This window comes from Hibiscus syriacus, unplaced genomic scaffold (assembly GCF_006381635.1).
Source record: "Hibiscus syriacus cultivar Baekdansim isolate YM2019G1 unplaced genomic scaffold, ASM638163v2 tig00111463_pilon, whole genome shotgun sequence".
NCBI lineage: Eukaryota > Viridiplantae > Streptophyta > Magnoliopsida > Malvales > Malvaceae > Hibiscus > Hibiscus syriacus.
The window spans coordinates 1,540,881-1,557,637 of record NW_024063098.1 but is presented as its reverse complement, the minus strand read 5'-3'; the positions used below and the strand labels follow the sequence as shown (position 1 = coordinate 1,557,637).

Below are 16,757 nucleotides of genomic sequence, written 5' to 3'. Positions count from 1 at the left end.
TTTTATTTTTAAATATTTTAGATGGCTTAATAAAATCTTCGAGACTAATTTGGTGGGTGCCACTACACGAGACATATAGTTGAGGATCGACATCGCCAGTTGATTTTCGGTATGACGTACGAAATTTTTATTATTTTTCTTTAAATCTTTTTAACTTTATATATGTTAACTTTGGTATTTAATATTTACAGTTATCTTGGATTCCGAATGTCGGTGAGGAGATCAACCAAATATTGTCTGTAGAATATTTTTAGGGGTCCCACTTATGTCGTTTAGTGACACCGTTGGTTTTGGTATAAATAAAAACAAGTTAAATTTGAGATATAATAATAATAATAATAATAATAATAATTTAGTAATTTAATTATTGTTTTAGTAATTTTTCATATTTATTTTAAAAAAAAAATTAGAATATTTTTATTTTTATAAAAAAACAAATAAGCCTTTAAACTTTCAGAAAAATCAATTTGGCTCTCAAACTCGACAAAGAAAACCAATTTAGTCCATCAACCATGTCAACAACTACCATAGACCGTCACATCAGCAACATGAACTGTCACGTCAGTAGTGTAATAGTTAACGACAAAATTGATGGTTAAAGGGCTATATTGAGTTCTTTTCTAAATTTTAATATCACAATGAGTGCAAAAATAGTTCAAAGGTCACATTAAAAATTTTTCTAAATTTTATGGTGACATTGAGTGCAATAATAGTTCAAGGTCCACATTAAGTTTTTTTTTTAAGTATGAAGTCTCAAATACATTTTTACTTATATACTTTCTCTGTCATATTATAATTATCATTTTTTCTCAAATTTCTAAAATTTTGAATTTGGTTATTTTAAATATTTTAAATAATTAATTTTTATAAGATATATATTTAAAATTGTTTGATTAAAAAAAATTTAAATAGATTTTCTCAAATCCTCATAATAAATTTTAAATAAAAAAGTTAATTTGAAAAAAATTACCACAAGAAAGTTAAAAAAATACTTTTAGTGGAAATGATTAGGAATGTGTATTTGACATGGATTCAACGACTTTCGAGACTAAATTTAATCGTCTTTTTTCAATAGTATTTAAGTGAAAAAAACTTGATTCAACATGAGATAATAATATAATTATCCATTGTATATTTAGAGATTTACAATAGCACCCCTCTAGATTACTTTTTTCAATTAGCTCATTATATATAAATAATTGGATTGGATTGAGTGCAGATTTTAAGTTAAAAATTCGGGTTGAATTGAAGTTGAATGAAGTTTTCCTAAACTTGGGTCGACTGCTGGTGGAGAGAATTAATTTTCAAATTAAAGTCGAGTAGGTTGAAATTCGATCTGATCCAACATATAATCACCCCTAAAACGATGGTGTAAAACTTGAACAAAGCCGAAACTAAGGAATAAGAGAAAAGAATGGTTTAACCAACTTAAATAACGAATCAACTGTTATTAAAGTGGATTCGGTTATGACCTGGTTGATTTGACAGTTGAAGTATGGGATTGGTCGATTATATAGGGTTTGAACAGAACTGACATATTGCTTTTGTGTGAGTATATATAAGTGACTAAAATTAAACTCGACTCGATCGAATGTCAACTCCTATGAATATATGAAAAACCGAATCACAGAGAGCTTACAGCTGGGATTTGAGCTTGAGAGTTCTAAAGCAGATATCATATAGAGCTTCATTGTCGAGGACCATGCCCTCACCACAAGCCGGTGCACCGACGGGGTCGCATTGTAGGGGTCAACCACCATATGGGACACTTTGGGTGACGGAAACGCAGAGGAAGTGAGCATCATCCGATCTGGATACTCTTCCCTCATCTTCGATGTAAACAGTGTCCCCATCCCTGATCCACCTCCCAGTGAATGGCAAATCTGAAAGCCTAATTGTACAATGACAAAGAACTATCTTAATCAGAGACATGCAACAATTTTAACATTTAAACAGCCTGTCGATAGAATACTACCTTGTAGGCCGTGGTGGATCCAAAAATATTTTTTAGGGTGGATACACATAAATTAACAACATAAAATTTTAAATGGGATGATTACAAATAAAATTTTAAGGTGAACATCATCTGCAAAATAAGTTACTAATTGAATAAAACTCATATTTTAATATGGGCAAGAAAAATTTCAAGGTGGGTGCCGATTTCAGGATGGGGACGTGACCACCCTCACTAATACGTGGTTGCGCCACTGTTTGTAGACAATCGCAGTTCTCGGCTTCTTTACGGACAACGTATAGGACGGAATCGATTAATTCGGCTCCTTCGGTGTAATGGCCCTTGGCCCAGTTGTTCCCAGCCCCGTTTTATCCGAATACGAAGTTATCGGATCAAAACAGTTGTCCGTAGGGACCGGTACGCAAGCTGTCCATAGTGCCTGGCTCAAGGTCATCAAGACAGCTCTGGGTACATAGCGGCGGCCACTGGCTTCGTTGAAGTAAACATTAAACCTTTCTTGCTGAACACGACAAGTTCCGACGTAGTTTCCTTTGGCATCAATGCCATGTTCATGGCATTCAACTTCCCAAAACTTGCCACCGATTTCCCACATTGACCAGCTTGAACGTGCAGAATTTCCCTCATTTTTCTCTCCAGGTAATACAAAGCGAAGAACTGAAAATCCGAAGATGAACAAACAACTTGATTTGAAAAGTTTGTACCCTAAAAATCATTAAAAGACTTTTCTATTTGATTTAAAGATCAAATTAGGTGTGTTAAGATTTGTTTTTTTTAAGAAAAACTGTGAGAGGAATTAGAGGGGATGGAAATTAAAGAATGAATGATTGGAGTGATGAGAGATCTAAGGTGTCTCTTATCAAATAAAACCACTCTGGCTGGCCCCTCACGTCACAATCAAACATTCCTTACTTGCTAGAACCCAATGCTCTAACTTCATTCCAATTTAGGGTTACTAGTCCAGATCGAATATTATTAATTTGATTCGACTTGAAAAGTTTAAAATTGAATTTCATTCAACTCGAATCAAAAGTTTGTGAGTTTAAAATTGTTAACTTCGACTTGAATTCGAAATAAAAATGTTAAAGTTTGATTTGAGTTCGAAAAAACTTGAACTCGAAACAATTTCAGACTTAGCTCAATTGAAACTCGAATTCAAGTTTTGTTCGAACTCAAACAAGAATCTTAAGTACATTAAAACCTTTTAATGTATTTTAAAAACAACATATAAATGTTAATATTATAAATAATTTAATTTTAAAAATTAAAATTTTAATATATTAATTTTTTCAAGTTGTTCGCAACCTTTACGAATTAGATATCAGTAACTAATTCTGGCCTGCTAAGAACTTGAGTCGAATTCAAGTTCAAGTCTATTTGAATTAAGTATTTATCAAATTTTAATCGAATCAAATTCGAATAACTTATGATTTATAACATCTTTGATGGTCCCAGTATATGAGTCAGAGATGTCACATCAATCACCTACTATTTGAAATCTAGTAAAATTTTTGTTTCTTTAAAATTTTTAAATTTGACATTTAGCACAAAACCCTTTAATCTTATAAAATCAAAACATAATATTTTGACTTCTAATTTAAAATTAGATTTAGATAGCAACTAGGCAGTTCAATATTGTTTAATATCATAAATAAGATTGTCTAAAAACTGCCAAATTTAAAATAATCCAATTAGCTTTTAAAACATAATTTATTAAAATACTATTCATCCATACTACTAATTATATCTAATACTAATCATATTTAAAGCAATATTAATTTAATATTACAAACCTTTTTATAATTATTCTATCAGACCAACTAGAACATTTACAATATACATGCAACTAAACAAGTCAAAATAACGTCAAATTATGTCTTACTGATATTGTATGTCGATATGATTCCACAAATGTGATGCTCGATATGTTCCTCACTTCGCAACTGTATCATTTTCTTTATCTACGCCATGGTTTTCAGAATCGGACCGGTTAGCGAACTGGCCATGCTACCGGTTCACTGGTTCAACCGGTCCGATCGGTCGGAAGAACCGGACGACGTCATAATTATTTAAAAAATTAAATAAAAATACCAAAAATATTTAATAAAAAATAATTTTTTATATCACAAGTCATATTCAAAGCAAGTCATAACATATATAAATTAAAAACTATAAAATCAAGTGAAACAAAATGATTCAAATTAACTACAACATAATATTTAAGGTAAAACATATTAAATAATAAATATAATTATATAACTATAATTAAAAAAATAAATTTGGGGCTAAAAAAATCATAACAAAATGATATTGTTTGGTTTAATTTTTTTAAAAAAAAATCCCACATGGCTAAGAAACATAGAAGAGCATCCCAAAAGTCTAAAGAGTAAAAATATGAGAACAAAACAATTTCACATTGCTAAGAAACATAGAAGAGCATCACAACTAACTTCTATAAATAATAAAGGTAATTTGGCATTCAAAATCATGGAGCCTTTTGGTGAGCATTGAGTGAACTATTCTTTCACTTCAATCAAGCTCAAATTTTAGGCTTCAATTGAGCTTCTAATTTTTTTTTAGTTCAAGCCTTTTTGAGTTCAAGTTTCAATATTATATTTCGAGCTCGAGTTGAACTTGATAATTTTTAACTTGTGAGTTTGAGTGGAGTTAAGCTTACTTTTAAAGTTTTCAAGTTCGAGTCGAGCTTAGCAATACTCGAATTTGACTTGGCTCGTTTAACAAACGACGTTTGGTTTAATTTTTTTTTTAAAAACAAAATTTTTGGTTTTTTCCGGTTTTCAGCCGGTCCGGTTCGAACGATTCAGCGGTTCTGGCCGGTTCACTAATAGCAGTTCAACCAGTTTAAATTGAACCGAATTAGACAACAATTCTCGATTGAACCGATCGATCCAGTCCGATTTTCAAAACAGACATCTATGCGTAAAATATTTTAAAATCATGAATATACAAACCTTTAAGTTTACCCTTAGTGGGGCATATAAACCAAAGTAAAGTATTTTAAAACATGAAAGGATTATAAATATCCAAAATAATAAAATAATCGGATAAAAACGTATAAACATATAAAACTGACATTTCAAACCTTTTTCTTTAAAGTGTAATTGTAACCTATAAAATCATTCTTTCACACATATATAAGGCATATAATGTCAAGTCAGTGTACTCAGAAAAACTTTAACTTTCTTTCAAATCATATGACATGTATAGGCACTTTGTCACATAAAAGGCATATCATGCCAAAAATCATCATATATAATAAACTATTTGCTTTCATCTAAATCAAATAATTTGTATCTTTCACTTATTTAGATCATATAACTTGCACTTTTTTAATTTCATATAAGCATAGCCCAATATACTATAGATGAGAATGAAGTTAGTCAAAAGAGTATGCGCAATATGTAGTAACACTACCTCATCAATAATATACCCTCAAAGTGTCTCATATAACTTGCACCAACTGTGTCACATGTAATGTACATGAATATACCTCGTATAATGTATTCAACGGATACCATATCATATCATATAATCACTTCATCTCATGACATGCCAATTGTATGTACAATTCACATACAATGGGCTAGTAATAAAACCATATTCATTTGTTTTTTCAACATATTCATAAATACGATTTCACATGTCCAAATATCATTTATCAAAAGTCAGTGCATTGAGCAGTTCATACTCGAAATCATCCATAACCATCTACTGAATACCATATAAAATACTTTGAATAATTCATACCATATAATCATTTTAACAAGCTTAACGAGCAGCAAGTCGAGTCGAGCAACAAATTTTTCTAACGAGCACGAGTCAAGCACTGCCCAACTCGCGATCGACTCGCTTGATAATCATCTTTATACAAGACTAATTTAAATTTTGAAACGATAGAGGGACGTTTGACATATTAAATTAATTTAATACCATGTTTTCTTTATTATTTCAAAATATAATTTAATTCCATAGATATTATAATAATACAAAGTATGTGAATTGATTTTAAGAATTTTTAAGAGTAAATACTATTATTTTCTATATGGTAACAATTGTTACACTTTTTTATAAAAAAAAGTTTTGTTATTATTATTAAGGTAAAGTACACAAATGATACCCGATTATAAGATATTGCTTTATTAAGTTCCTCAACTATTAAAAGTTACAAAATGTTTCTTCAATTATATAATGTTGCTCTTTTAAGCCCTTAGACTATTAAAAATTACAAAATGGCGACCCGACTATTAATTATGTTTCAGACTCGTCCTTTTCCGTTAAAAAATGGCAGTTGTCTAAATTGGACGTTAACATGATAACTAGATATGATAGTCGCTTGAGATTCTGAGATCAAATTTTTCATATCACGGTTAGTATATTAACGTTCAACTCATAATACTGTCAATTTTTAACAAAAAAATGATGAGTTTGGAACATAATGTATAGTTAGAAGATTAGTTTGTAACTTTTAATAGTCTATGGACTCAATAAAGTAACAATCTTAGTCGAATGACTATTCTATAACTTTTAATAATAGATAGACTTAATAAAATAATATATTATAACCGATGGATTATTTGTATACTTTACCCTTTTTACTATTGTTTTAACGTGTTGGGTAGCTTTGGCCTTTTGGATGTCAAATGTAATGCGTGCACGTTTCTGGGTCACGTGACGAAACCACTCGGTTGCTTAGCTTCTGGTGATAATAGGGTGACATCGGCCACTCTTTCCCAAATATTCATATTTTCTGACATAAATATATAATTTATTACTTAATAAAAAATCAACTAATTCAGAAATAAATAAAAAATCAACCAATTTGAATACAACTATGGATAAATATGATTTTATTTGAATACATCGGTCATATTTTTTTTTAGATTATCATAATCATAAATAATTTTTATATTGTTTTATTCATGATCTATTTTCTTCCTTTAGAATTTAATTAAGACAAATATCTTTTTTGAATTTTTAAATTATCATATAATATCTTTAGATATAATTTTTTTAATTTTCTATTGTTAATCTATTTTCATCCTTACTTTCTCTTATTAATCTGTTATCGTCATTTATAATTTTTTAAGTTCGTACTTCATACCTAAATAAAATTCTATATCTACCCTGCAAGTTAACTTACAATTGTTTGAGATTTATGGTTTTTGGTTAAAGAAAAATAAGCAAAAAAAAAATATGGCAAACAAATTTTGGTAATGGAGAAATTGGGCATTTGCAAGCAAAATATCAGATTCAAAAACATAAAGGAAGTAGGAAGAATGAGATGGAAGTAGCCATTAGAAGTTTGATAGTATGTGATACATGTATGGTAATCTTGGTCTTGGGGTTTGTCCAATGCAGACTACCACCTTTTTTTCTTTTTTTGCTATACACTGGAACAATTATCATGAAGAATCATATGGACATCGAAAAAGTTTACAATTTTTTTAAGGGGTTACTAGAAAATACTATCATCAATTGCTGTTGTGGTGGGTGGTTCATAATCTTCCTCCTCCATCTTCGTCTCCGGCTCTCCTGATCCGAATTCGGGTGACTCTATATCGGCGAGGTTCTTTAGATCGACAATTGAGAGCTCGTCTAGACGTCTTACCACCAAGTCTGCAGCCCTAAGCTCGTACACACGATGCTTATTGGCAACAGCCACGCACTTCATCCTAACGTCATGGGCCGCCTCGATGGTCTGATTAGAGTTCCCAAATACAATGCACCGCTCAGCGATGAACTCGAGAAGCTGTGCAGCATATATAAACATCTCTGGATCAGGTTTTCCACGAAGACATCCTCTGCTGCCACGATGGCACTGAAGCACCCTTCGATGCCGATCATTCTGATTGCAGCCTCCAGTGTTTTCCTCGGTCGAGTAGAGACCAAAGCCATCGGAATATTGTAATGCATCAGGACATCCACAAACTCACTAGATCCGTCACAAAATCTATACACCCCGCCGTGTAATGATTGGTAAATTTCTTCCTTCCTTGCAGCCATTCTTTTCACCGATGCGGGATCTCTAGACCAACAAAGAATTTCAGAAATGGCTTGCTCGTTCTTTGTCCCTTCTAGTCTTCTCAGCATAAAGGCCGGGATAGGGGATCGGCCTTCTTCTTCAGCAAGAGTCAACCAGGCTTCCTTCTCGAGCTCAGGGTTATCTTTAATTATAACTCCTTCCAAGTCAAAAATAGCAGCTAACCAACCACAACTCATCCTTTCTTGACGAAGCCGGGGATTATGCAAGGAGGGCTTATCAGCTCTATTTTCTGGTGGCCACAACTCAGGTTTTTGACCTATTCCGGCAGTGTCGATTTCATCCTTCCAATTCCTAGATCTTTTCTCCTCTCTATATGCGTGTACCTCCTTCGTCAGCTCTATCGCACGAGCCTCTACCCCCGAATTAACAAAAGTATTGGTTTCAACCTCGGTACGGGTGGCAAAACAATTCTTCTACCAGTAAGTTCCGTAACTCGGAGTCCATAATTGCTAGATTTCTGTTTGCAGGAAATGCCCCTCACAGAAATTGTACCATGCAAAGGACTATGGCCAAGAAGAGAAGTTCTCGCAATCGACTCAAGCACTGCCATATTCCACCAAAACCTTGACAATTTCCCCCTTATTAAATCCGATCCTTCTAACAAATCAAGCAAAACACCAACGAAACTATTCAACAGGTGATTCTTTATAAAGAACCGAAAAGAAATTTCAACTTTCCTCGAATTCGCACCGAAATTACGTCCAAAACACCAAAGATTGAAGTCAAACGAACAAGCAATAGAGAAAAAAAGCTGCAGAAAGTAGTTGTCAAGGGGAAAAAATCAATGAAATCCCAATTTGATAATCAAGCAACTACCTCTAACATACCCTTCAAGTCAAACTAAGCATAACCCATAATCCCAAATTCTCAAATTAAACAAATATGGAAGCAACAAACATAAAGACCCATGAATTAAAAGTCGGATAAAATGCTAAAAAGAAACAATTAATGGTATAACTAGAACAAATCAAATCGACGGAGAAAAAGAATAATGAAGATGAACCTGGTACCCAAAATGAGAGAAACCCAGATTCTTTAACTAAGAATCTCTGAATCACCCATTTAATCTGTTTCTTCAAGAAGTTGGTTTCCTTTTATTTCTTTATTTGGGCTGTGTGGTTTATAATCGCAATAAAAAATCTGTCGGTCATTTCATTTATTCAAGAGTTTCTTAATCCTTCTAGGTAATTAATATTTTAAGGGTAAACTATATGAGTAACCACCTAACTATAGCCCCTTCTCATTTTGACAATCATTTTTGAATTCTTATCAGTCAGACCACTCAACTTTTAAATGTATTCAATCAGGCTACTTGCCGTTAACATTAATGGTTGTGCTGATGTCACAGTTACAATAATTTATATAATTACACATTTAGTCCTATTATTTATATATTTTATTAATTTAGTCATAATTTTATATTAATTCAATAAATTAATCCCCAATCATTTGACTATATATTTTTCTCCAACCACCATATGAGGAAAGGAAAATAAACAAGAAAGAATTAAGCAGCTGCTGGGGGTATCAAACCTGGGTCAATAGAAGGGGTAAAACACGCTGCAACCACTGCACCAACACCCACATTTGTTATAAACTTACAACATTTGCTATTTATGTTATATTATAAGTAATGCCAGAAAATGGAAATAAAAGTGATAATAAAAGAACTCAAGCCTAAGTTTATTAGGAATATAAAAATATATAAATCATTAAAGAAAATTTAATTTTTAAATTATAATTGAATACATATATATATATATATATCTAAAATTGTAATCAATATAATATTTAAAATAAATAAATTTAATATTTTTAAACTAAAATGAGTTCAATATAATATTTTTAATATATTTTTCCTGTAGAGAAAGTGGAGATAAAAATATATTGAATTTAGTTTAAAAATAAATTTAATATTTTTAAACTAAAATAGACCAATATAATATTTAAAATAAAACTAAGTTTAATATTTTTAAACTAAATTTAATATATTTTTCCTCCACTTTCTCTACTGAAAAAATATATTTAAAAAATATTATATTGAACTTATTTTAGTTTAAAAATATTAATTTAATTTATTTTAAATATTATATTGATTACAAATTTAAATATATATAAAATGTATTCAATTATAATTTAAAAATTATATTTTCTTTAATGATTTAGATGTTTTTATATTCCTAATAAACTTAGGCTTGAGACATTATTATTACTTTTATTTTCATTTTCTGGCATTACTTATAATATAACATAAATAGCAAATGTTGTAAGTTTATAACTAATGTGGGTGTTGGTGCAATGGTTGAAGTGTGTTTTACCCCTCATATTGACCTAGGATTGATTCCCCTAGCAGCAACTTCTTTCTTTCCTCCTTTTATTTTCCGTTCCTCATATGACACGTGTCATCATCTGGTTGGGAAAAAAATTTAAATTAAATATAAAAAAGTCTTCCAATTGTCTCATGACACATGTCGTCATATGATTAGGGGATTAATATATTAAATTAATCTAAAATTATGATCAAATTGATGAAATATATAAATGATAAAGACTAAATATGTAATTAGACAAATTATTTTAACTGCCACATCACCACCGTTGTTAACTGTTAACGGAAAGTGGTCTAATTTAATGCATTTAAATAGTTGGGTGGTTGATTGACAAGAATTTAAAAATAGTGGTCAAAATGAAAAAGGGCTATAGTTAGGTGGTTACCCGTATAGTTTACCCTATTTTAAATATTGATATGATTTTAAATTAAGCATAATAAAGAAACCTAAAACGTAATTTGACCAGTATTTTAGATTTGGCGTTAATTGATTTTAAAAAAAATTACTCCGTTAATCTTTTGGTCTTGTTTTTTACTTTGATTTACAATTTGGCTCCTAATTTTTTGTTGCAACCTCACCCTTGACTTTGGCTTTGTATTTACAGTTTCACTTTGTATTTTAAAATTTAATTTAATATAAATCCAAATATTTAGTTAACGATGAATTTATCTTAAAAAATTTAGGAGGCAAATTATGAATTAAAATTAACTTCAGGGACCAATTTGCAAAAGAATCAAGAATCAAACTGCAATCCAAGTCAAAATCAGCAGCTAAGAGATACATTAATTCAAAATTGTGTTACTCTTTAATTTAAATGTGTTTATTTTAATGTTTTATGTTTATCAAAGGGACAGGAGAAAATAAGATGGGCATATTCTTAAAACATTATGTATATTTAGTCCTTAAATGAAAAGTTATTTAAGTTGAATTGTTCAAATTCAATTTATATTTGAAAAGTTTAAGTCAACTGAAATTTGAAAATTTAATTAAGTAATTGGCCTAACTGCATCATTGTCTCCTAAAGTATGTCATTTGTATCTACTGAAAATTAAATTTTGTAAAACGAAAATGTTAGTGCTAACTGAATAATAATAAAATCGAATAAGAGAGGAGCTGACACCCAAAAATAGAAATGGACAAACGGTAGGATTACTATTCTCTTAGCACCGAAAGAAAAATAATGAAAAGTTTTCAAAATATTTAGAAGTCGAAAAGATTTTTGTAAAACAAAAAATATTACTTGGGATGATTTCCAAAAGCTTGTCAACATTTGCATTTATAGGATAAATTACACAATGCGAGATTACACGTTGTTAAACCCTTTGAGCATTACCAACAATATCGAGTTGTTCCTAAAGTAATTTTTGGAGATGTTTTACCACTTAAATTTAAAAAATATAAGAATAAATTACACATTTAGTCACTATACTATTCATGCATTTCTATTTTGTTCATCCAATTATTTTTTTCAAGATCATCACTAAAGTATTTTTCTTTTTCATAATCATCACCACATTGTCTTCTTCATTAGTTTCGTCCTCGTCTATGCCAGTTCTCGCTCGACTCATTGCTAATCGTGGAGTTGCAGAGCTTTGATTTTGTCTCATATTTTTTGGGACTGAAGAAGATAAAAATGACGACCGGTGTTAAGTCAAAAATCAGTTTGGTCACTCTAGATATACCAACCCCAATATATAGTGTGACAATACAGAAAACAATTGAGAACAAAATAATAATACAAAAAATAACTAAGAATTAAACTAAAGTACAAAGAATAGTGAAATATTAAACATATTATCATACAAATTTTGTTATTTAAATTGGATACATGCACTACACATTTTTCACATCATATAATCAAGATTATCATTTTTTTTAAATCACATGATGCCAAATAATATTGTATAATTTGATTTGAGGATAAAAATACAAAGAATTTTCTCGAAAATCATGGATAAAAAACTAATTAAATAATTTCTGAGAATTGTAAATAAAACATACTTGAATAAATACCTATATAATTTTCTATAAATGACACTAACCACAATACAAAACCAGTGTAAAAAGCATAGCAAAGGCAAATGTAAAAGTAAGATTTTAGTTAGAAGCCAAATGTTCATCCTGCCATGGGTTGAATTCAGTGGACTTAACGTCAATCTCCTCACTGCTACTCCAGCTATCTACCACGGCCCGATGTTGAATTTCTTGTTGTTTTCTTTTGCATCGGTAATGGACTTCAGTTCACGTTTTAGATAAGTTTCCAAAGCTAGATTTCAGGCTTTAAATGAAGAAGCTACTTAAACAAGCTGTGAGGGTTGAATCTTGTTCAGCACCAACATCTCAGTGGCTGATAAGAACATAACAGTGGATGCCAACTTCAACCCAAAAGAGAAAATTCAGCACCGTCACCGCCGCCAGTTGCAACAGTAACACCGGCATGGTTGTTGCAATGAGAATGACCTTTTTGATTGAGTTAAAGGAGAAGGGTGTTCTAGTTATCACGTTGTTCTTCGACGTTTTTATCATCTCCACTCAATCAGCTACCGCCTCTAAGTGTAAGTTAGTCATTGAAACAAATGAGCTTGCTTGAAATAATGGTGTCTCGTAAATCTTTTTTCTGGTTGGGATCGTGTTGATGAATCCATCCCTAGTCTTCGATTCTTGAGACAATATTTTGGGTTGAAATTTAGGAGGTGAAATCATAATCGATGAAAGCTTAGGACGGACATGGAGGCATGGATTTGCTTTGAAGAAAAAGATACAACAAAGTCGGAAACTTGTAAAGAATCCAGGTACGCTTAGTGATGATTTTGAAAGAGAAAAAAATTGGTGATCAAAACGAAACCGCAAGAATAGTTAAGTGGCTAAATATATAATTTATCCTTAGTCTTTTTTAAGGGAGTAAACAATTTAAGATAAATGAGGTAACAATATAACTTTAAGGGGCAAAGTGTTTTTAAAAATATTTTAGGGACAGTTCAATACGAAGTATATAGTTTAGAGGGTAATGATACATTTAAGCTTAAGTAATTTGACAATATTTTTATTTTGGTTTTTGATTTCTTTATTCATAAAATTTCTCACTTATTTAAGTTTTTCTTATCAAATTTAAAACATATGCTCTTAAATCATTTTAGAATATTTATATATCTTTAATTTCTCTTTTTGATTACAATTTTTTATTTTCAATTTGATATCTCAACTTTGTGTGATTTCTTCATTTTTCCAATTCCTCTTTCATTGTAAGTCTATATTTTTCATGGTTATCAAAACCAGACCGGTCGGTTCAACCGGTTGAACCGTGAACCAGTGGCCTATCCGGTCCGATTAACTTCCAAAATCAGTTTTGCAATGAACAGGCTGAGAACCAATAAAACCGGTGTGAACAAGCTGAAAACCGGTAAAACTGGTGTGAACCATCGGTTCTATTTTTTTCTTTTAAAATAAATCAAACCAAACAACATCGTTTGTTAAATGAGCCGAGTCGAACTCGAGTATTGCTGAGCTCGACTCGAAAACTTTAAAAGTAAGCTCAACTCGACTCAAAAACCCACGAGCTAAAAATTATCAAGCTCAACTCGAACTCGAAATATAATATTGAAAATTGAACTTGAAAAGACTCGAACTCAAAAAAAATTAGAAGCTCGATTGAAGCCTGAAACTCGATCTCAATTGAAGCAAAATAATAGTTCACTCTGTGCTCACCAAAAGACTCTATGATTTTGAATGTCAAATTACCTATATTATTTATAGAAGTCAGTTGGCATGCTCTTTTATGTTTCTTAGCCATGTGGGATTGTTTTGTTCTCCTATTTTTACTCTTTAGACTTTTGAGATGCTCTTCTATGTTTCTTAGCCATGTGAAATTGTTTTGTTCTCATATTTTTGCTCTTCTATGCTCTTTAGATGTTTTTATGTAGTGATGTATATATTAATATTGCTTTGAATATTATGTAAATTTTTTTAAAAAATATTATTTTATATAATCCGATTCAACCCGGTTGAACTAGTAAACCAGTGAACCAGTACCTTCATCAATTTAAGGTCCGGTCCGGTTTTAAAAAGACTGATATTTTTTACCTAATTTAAACCGAGTACTCATATATATCCCCATAAAATACATATGTAACTTCAATTCCTATTTTTAACAATAAATTTATTATTATTTTATATAGTCCCTTAAATTTTCATTTTATTCAATTTTATATTTTGAGTGTAATTTTTTTTTATAAATTCTTTCTTCTTATTGATTCATTGCCTCCTTCGTACTCATTAATAATTTACCCTTAAAATGTCTTCTTTGAAAAATAATATTATAAATATATTTTGTAATTATAGATTATATTTTTTTATTAAATAACATTACAATATGAAAAAAGAATACAAAAAAAATATATGCTTATCTTATATGGTTAAAGAAATTCTATAAATTGAAATCAATTTTTATCATAATATTATAAATAATTACAAATAAATATGAACAAAAATTTAAACAATTCAACTTAATTCTTTGAATTTCATAAATTCCACTCGAAAACTCTCAAATAAAGTTGTTAAAAAGATTCGGTATATGTTAAGATTAAGTTTTGGCTCCGTCTCTAATATGAAATTTTAAAAAGATATATAAAATGTAAAGGGCGTGATTTTTTTTAAAAAGATAAGAAATTAAATAATTAATAGAAAATATAAAATAATTATTTAAATTATATGAAAATTTATTTTTTTAAAGTTCCATTTGGGTTTGATAATGCTGATTTGTAGTGTAAATCTCTCTTTTAACGCTGTAATTTTTGTTGTCCTTCCGATTCTAAGGTTTTGTCTTGACTAATCTGAACCGACTCGTGACGTACACCTGTCATAAGCGATATCAAGCTACTTACCACTTGAACCAACCCATATTGGTTACATGATAATTTTTTTTACAATATCATTAGTAATTATTTAAGTTGATAACATCATGAATTATTAATTATTATTGTTTTTTGTGCAAAAAAAAAATTAGGTCAAGGGTGGTTCCCCAATCAAGGGTCAAGGCATACATAAGACCCAATTGGGATTTACATAGAAATTTACTGATTGTCCACCAAGAGTGACAGTGGTAGGATTTGAAACTTGACCTTACAAGTTCAAATTTCTGAATTCTAATCACTTGTACCAATACTTATTTGTTAATTATTATTGTTTATATAGTAATATAATTTTTATTATATTTGGTATTTAGTCACAAAATTAGTTGAGTGGTTATTTATTATATACATCATATATATAGACGCGCTTAAATAAATTTATCATGGCACATTGTCAATAATAAGTTTGATTTAAAAACTTTATAATAATGTATCATTACACAATGATGAATCTAGAAGTTTAAAAATGAATTTAAAATTTTAATATATTTTTTGGAAAAAAAATATATAAATTTTTTTATTCTCTTTATTTCATTAAACAAAATTTAGTAAATTTTTTTGATTAATATGGGGTAAGTACAAGTGTAAACCCCTCAGACCGATGCGGGTAGCCCTATCCAATCCGGGGTGTCACATTACGACCACCGGAGTGACCCACCGTAAAAATCTCGGAAAAATTAAAATTCATGTTAAAACACTTAAAATCATAAAACAAATTATAATTAAAAATACAAGTTCAGAAAACATTCATATACTACAAACAAAATTAAAATCATATACGTTTCAAATACAGATATAAAAACAAAATGCAATCTACATGCCCCCTAAACACATGCACCGTACTCCGCAATTAATGCCTGTGGAACTCCCTTACAGATGACGAAAGCTGCATTGGTTTGATCTTTTAACCTGAAAAGGTGAGTAACGGAGTGAGCTTTGGAAAGCTCAGCAATACAGTACTACTAGATGATGCTGAAGAACATGCAAATAATAGGTAAGCATATGTTTCCTTATTGATTCAGACATCTACAGATTTTTATGCTGAGCTGAGGTCCCACTAATATCCCAGATAATAAAGGACAGGAAGCTTCCAGTTCAGAGTAAATGTTCGGAGGACTAGGTTCAGTAGATCTGAATAGGGTGTCAGTGTGTTCCCACATAACCAGTGAAAATATATAGATCTTTTTAAAACAATATCAATTTAAAACGTATTTTAAAAACCATAGTAAAACCCTCCAACAGAATGCCATATGCAGTTCCTCAGAACTGCATAATCTAAGATAACACCTTGGGGCCTGAGGGCCTACCCAAGAAAGATTCTTGGGGCCTACCCAAGAAAGATATAAGGGCCGCATGGGCCTACCCAAGAAATATCTCGGGGTCGCAAAGCCTACCTAAGGGTTACTTAGGTCCATAAAGAATTACCAGTCGGTGCTGAACCTATACAAGGAATTACCAGCAACGACTGAACCTGCCAGAGTCTT

General features: G+C 30.5%; 1 protein-coding gene and 1 pseudogene across 1 annotated transcript; both read right to left on the bottom strand.

Moving 5' to 3' along the window:
- Nucleotides 1-1,601: 1,601 nt before the first annotated feature.
- On the bottom strand, nt 1,602-2,912 carry LOC120163560 (tubulin beta-7 chain-like). The gene is made up of 3 exons (XM_039173468.1): nt 2,885-2,912; nt 2,354-2,629; nt 1,602-1,891 (listed from the first exon to the last, which is right to left on the bottom strand). The coding sequence occupies exons 1-3, from the start codon at nt 2,910-2,912 to the stop codon at nt 1,602-1,604; spliced, it is 594 nt and encodes a 197-aa protein (XP_039029399.1).
- Nucleotides 2,913-7,309: 4,397 nt separating this feature from the next.
- On the bottom strand, nt 7,310-9,128 carry LOC120163575 (annotated as a pseudogene).
- Between the last annotated feature and the right edge of the window lie 7,629 nt (nt 9,129-16,757).

Coding starts and splice junctions, on each gene's coding strand:
- LOC120163560 (XM_039173468.1), bottom strand. CDS start 2,912: ATGAAGTTAGAGCATTGGGTTCTAGCAA. Junction 2,630..2,884: donor AGAGCATTGGGTTCTAGCAA/GTAAGGAATGTT, acceptor TCGGATTTTCAG/TTCTTCGCTTTGTATTACCT. Junction 1,892..2,353: donor ACCGGTCCCTACGGACAACT/GTTTTGATCCGA, acceptor TTGTACAATTAG/GCTTTCAGATTTGCCATTCA.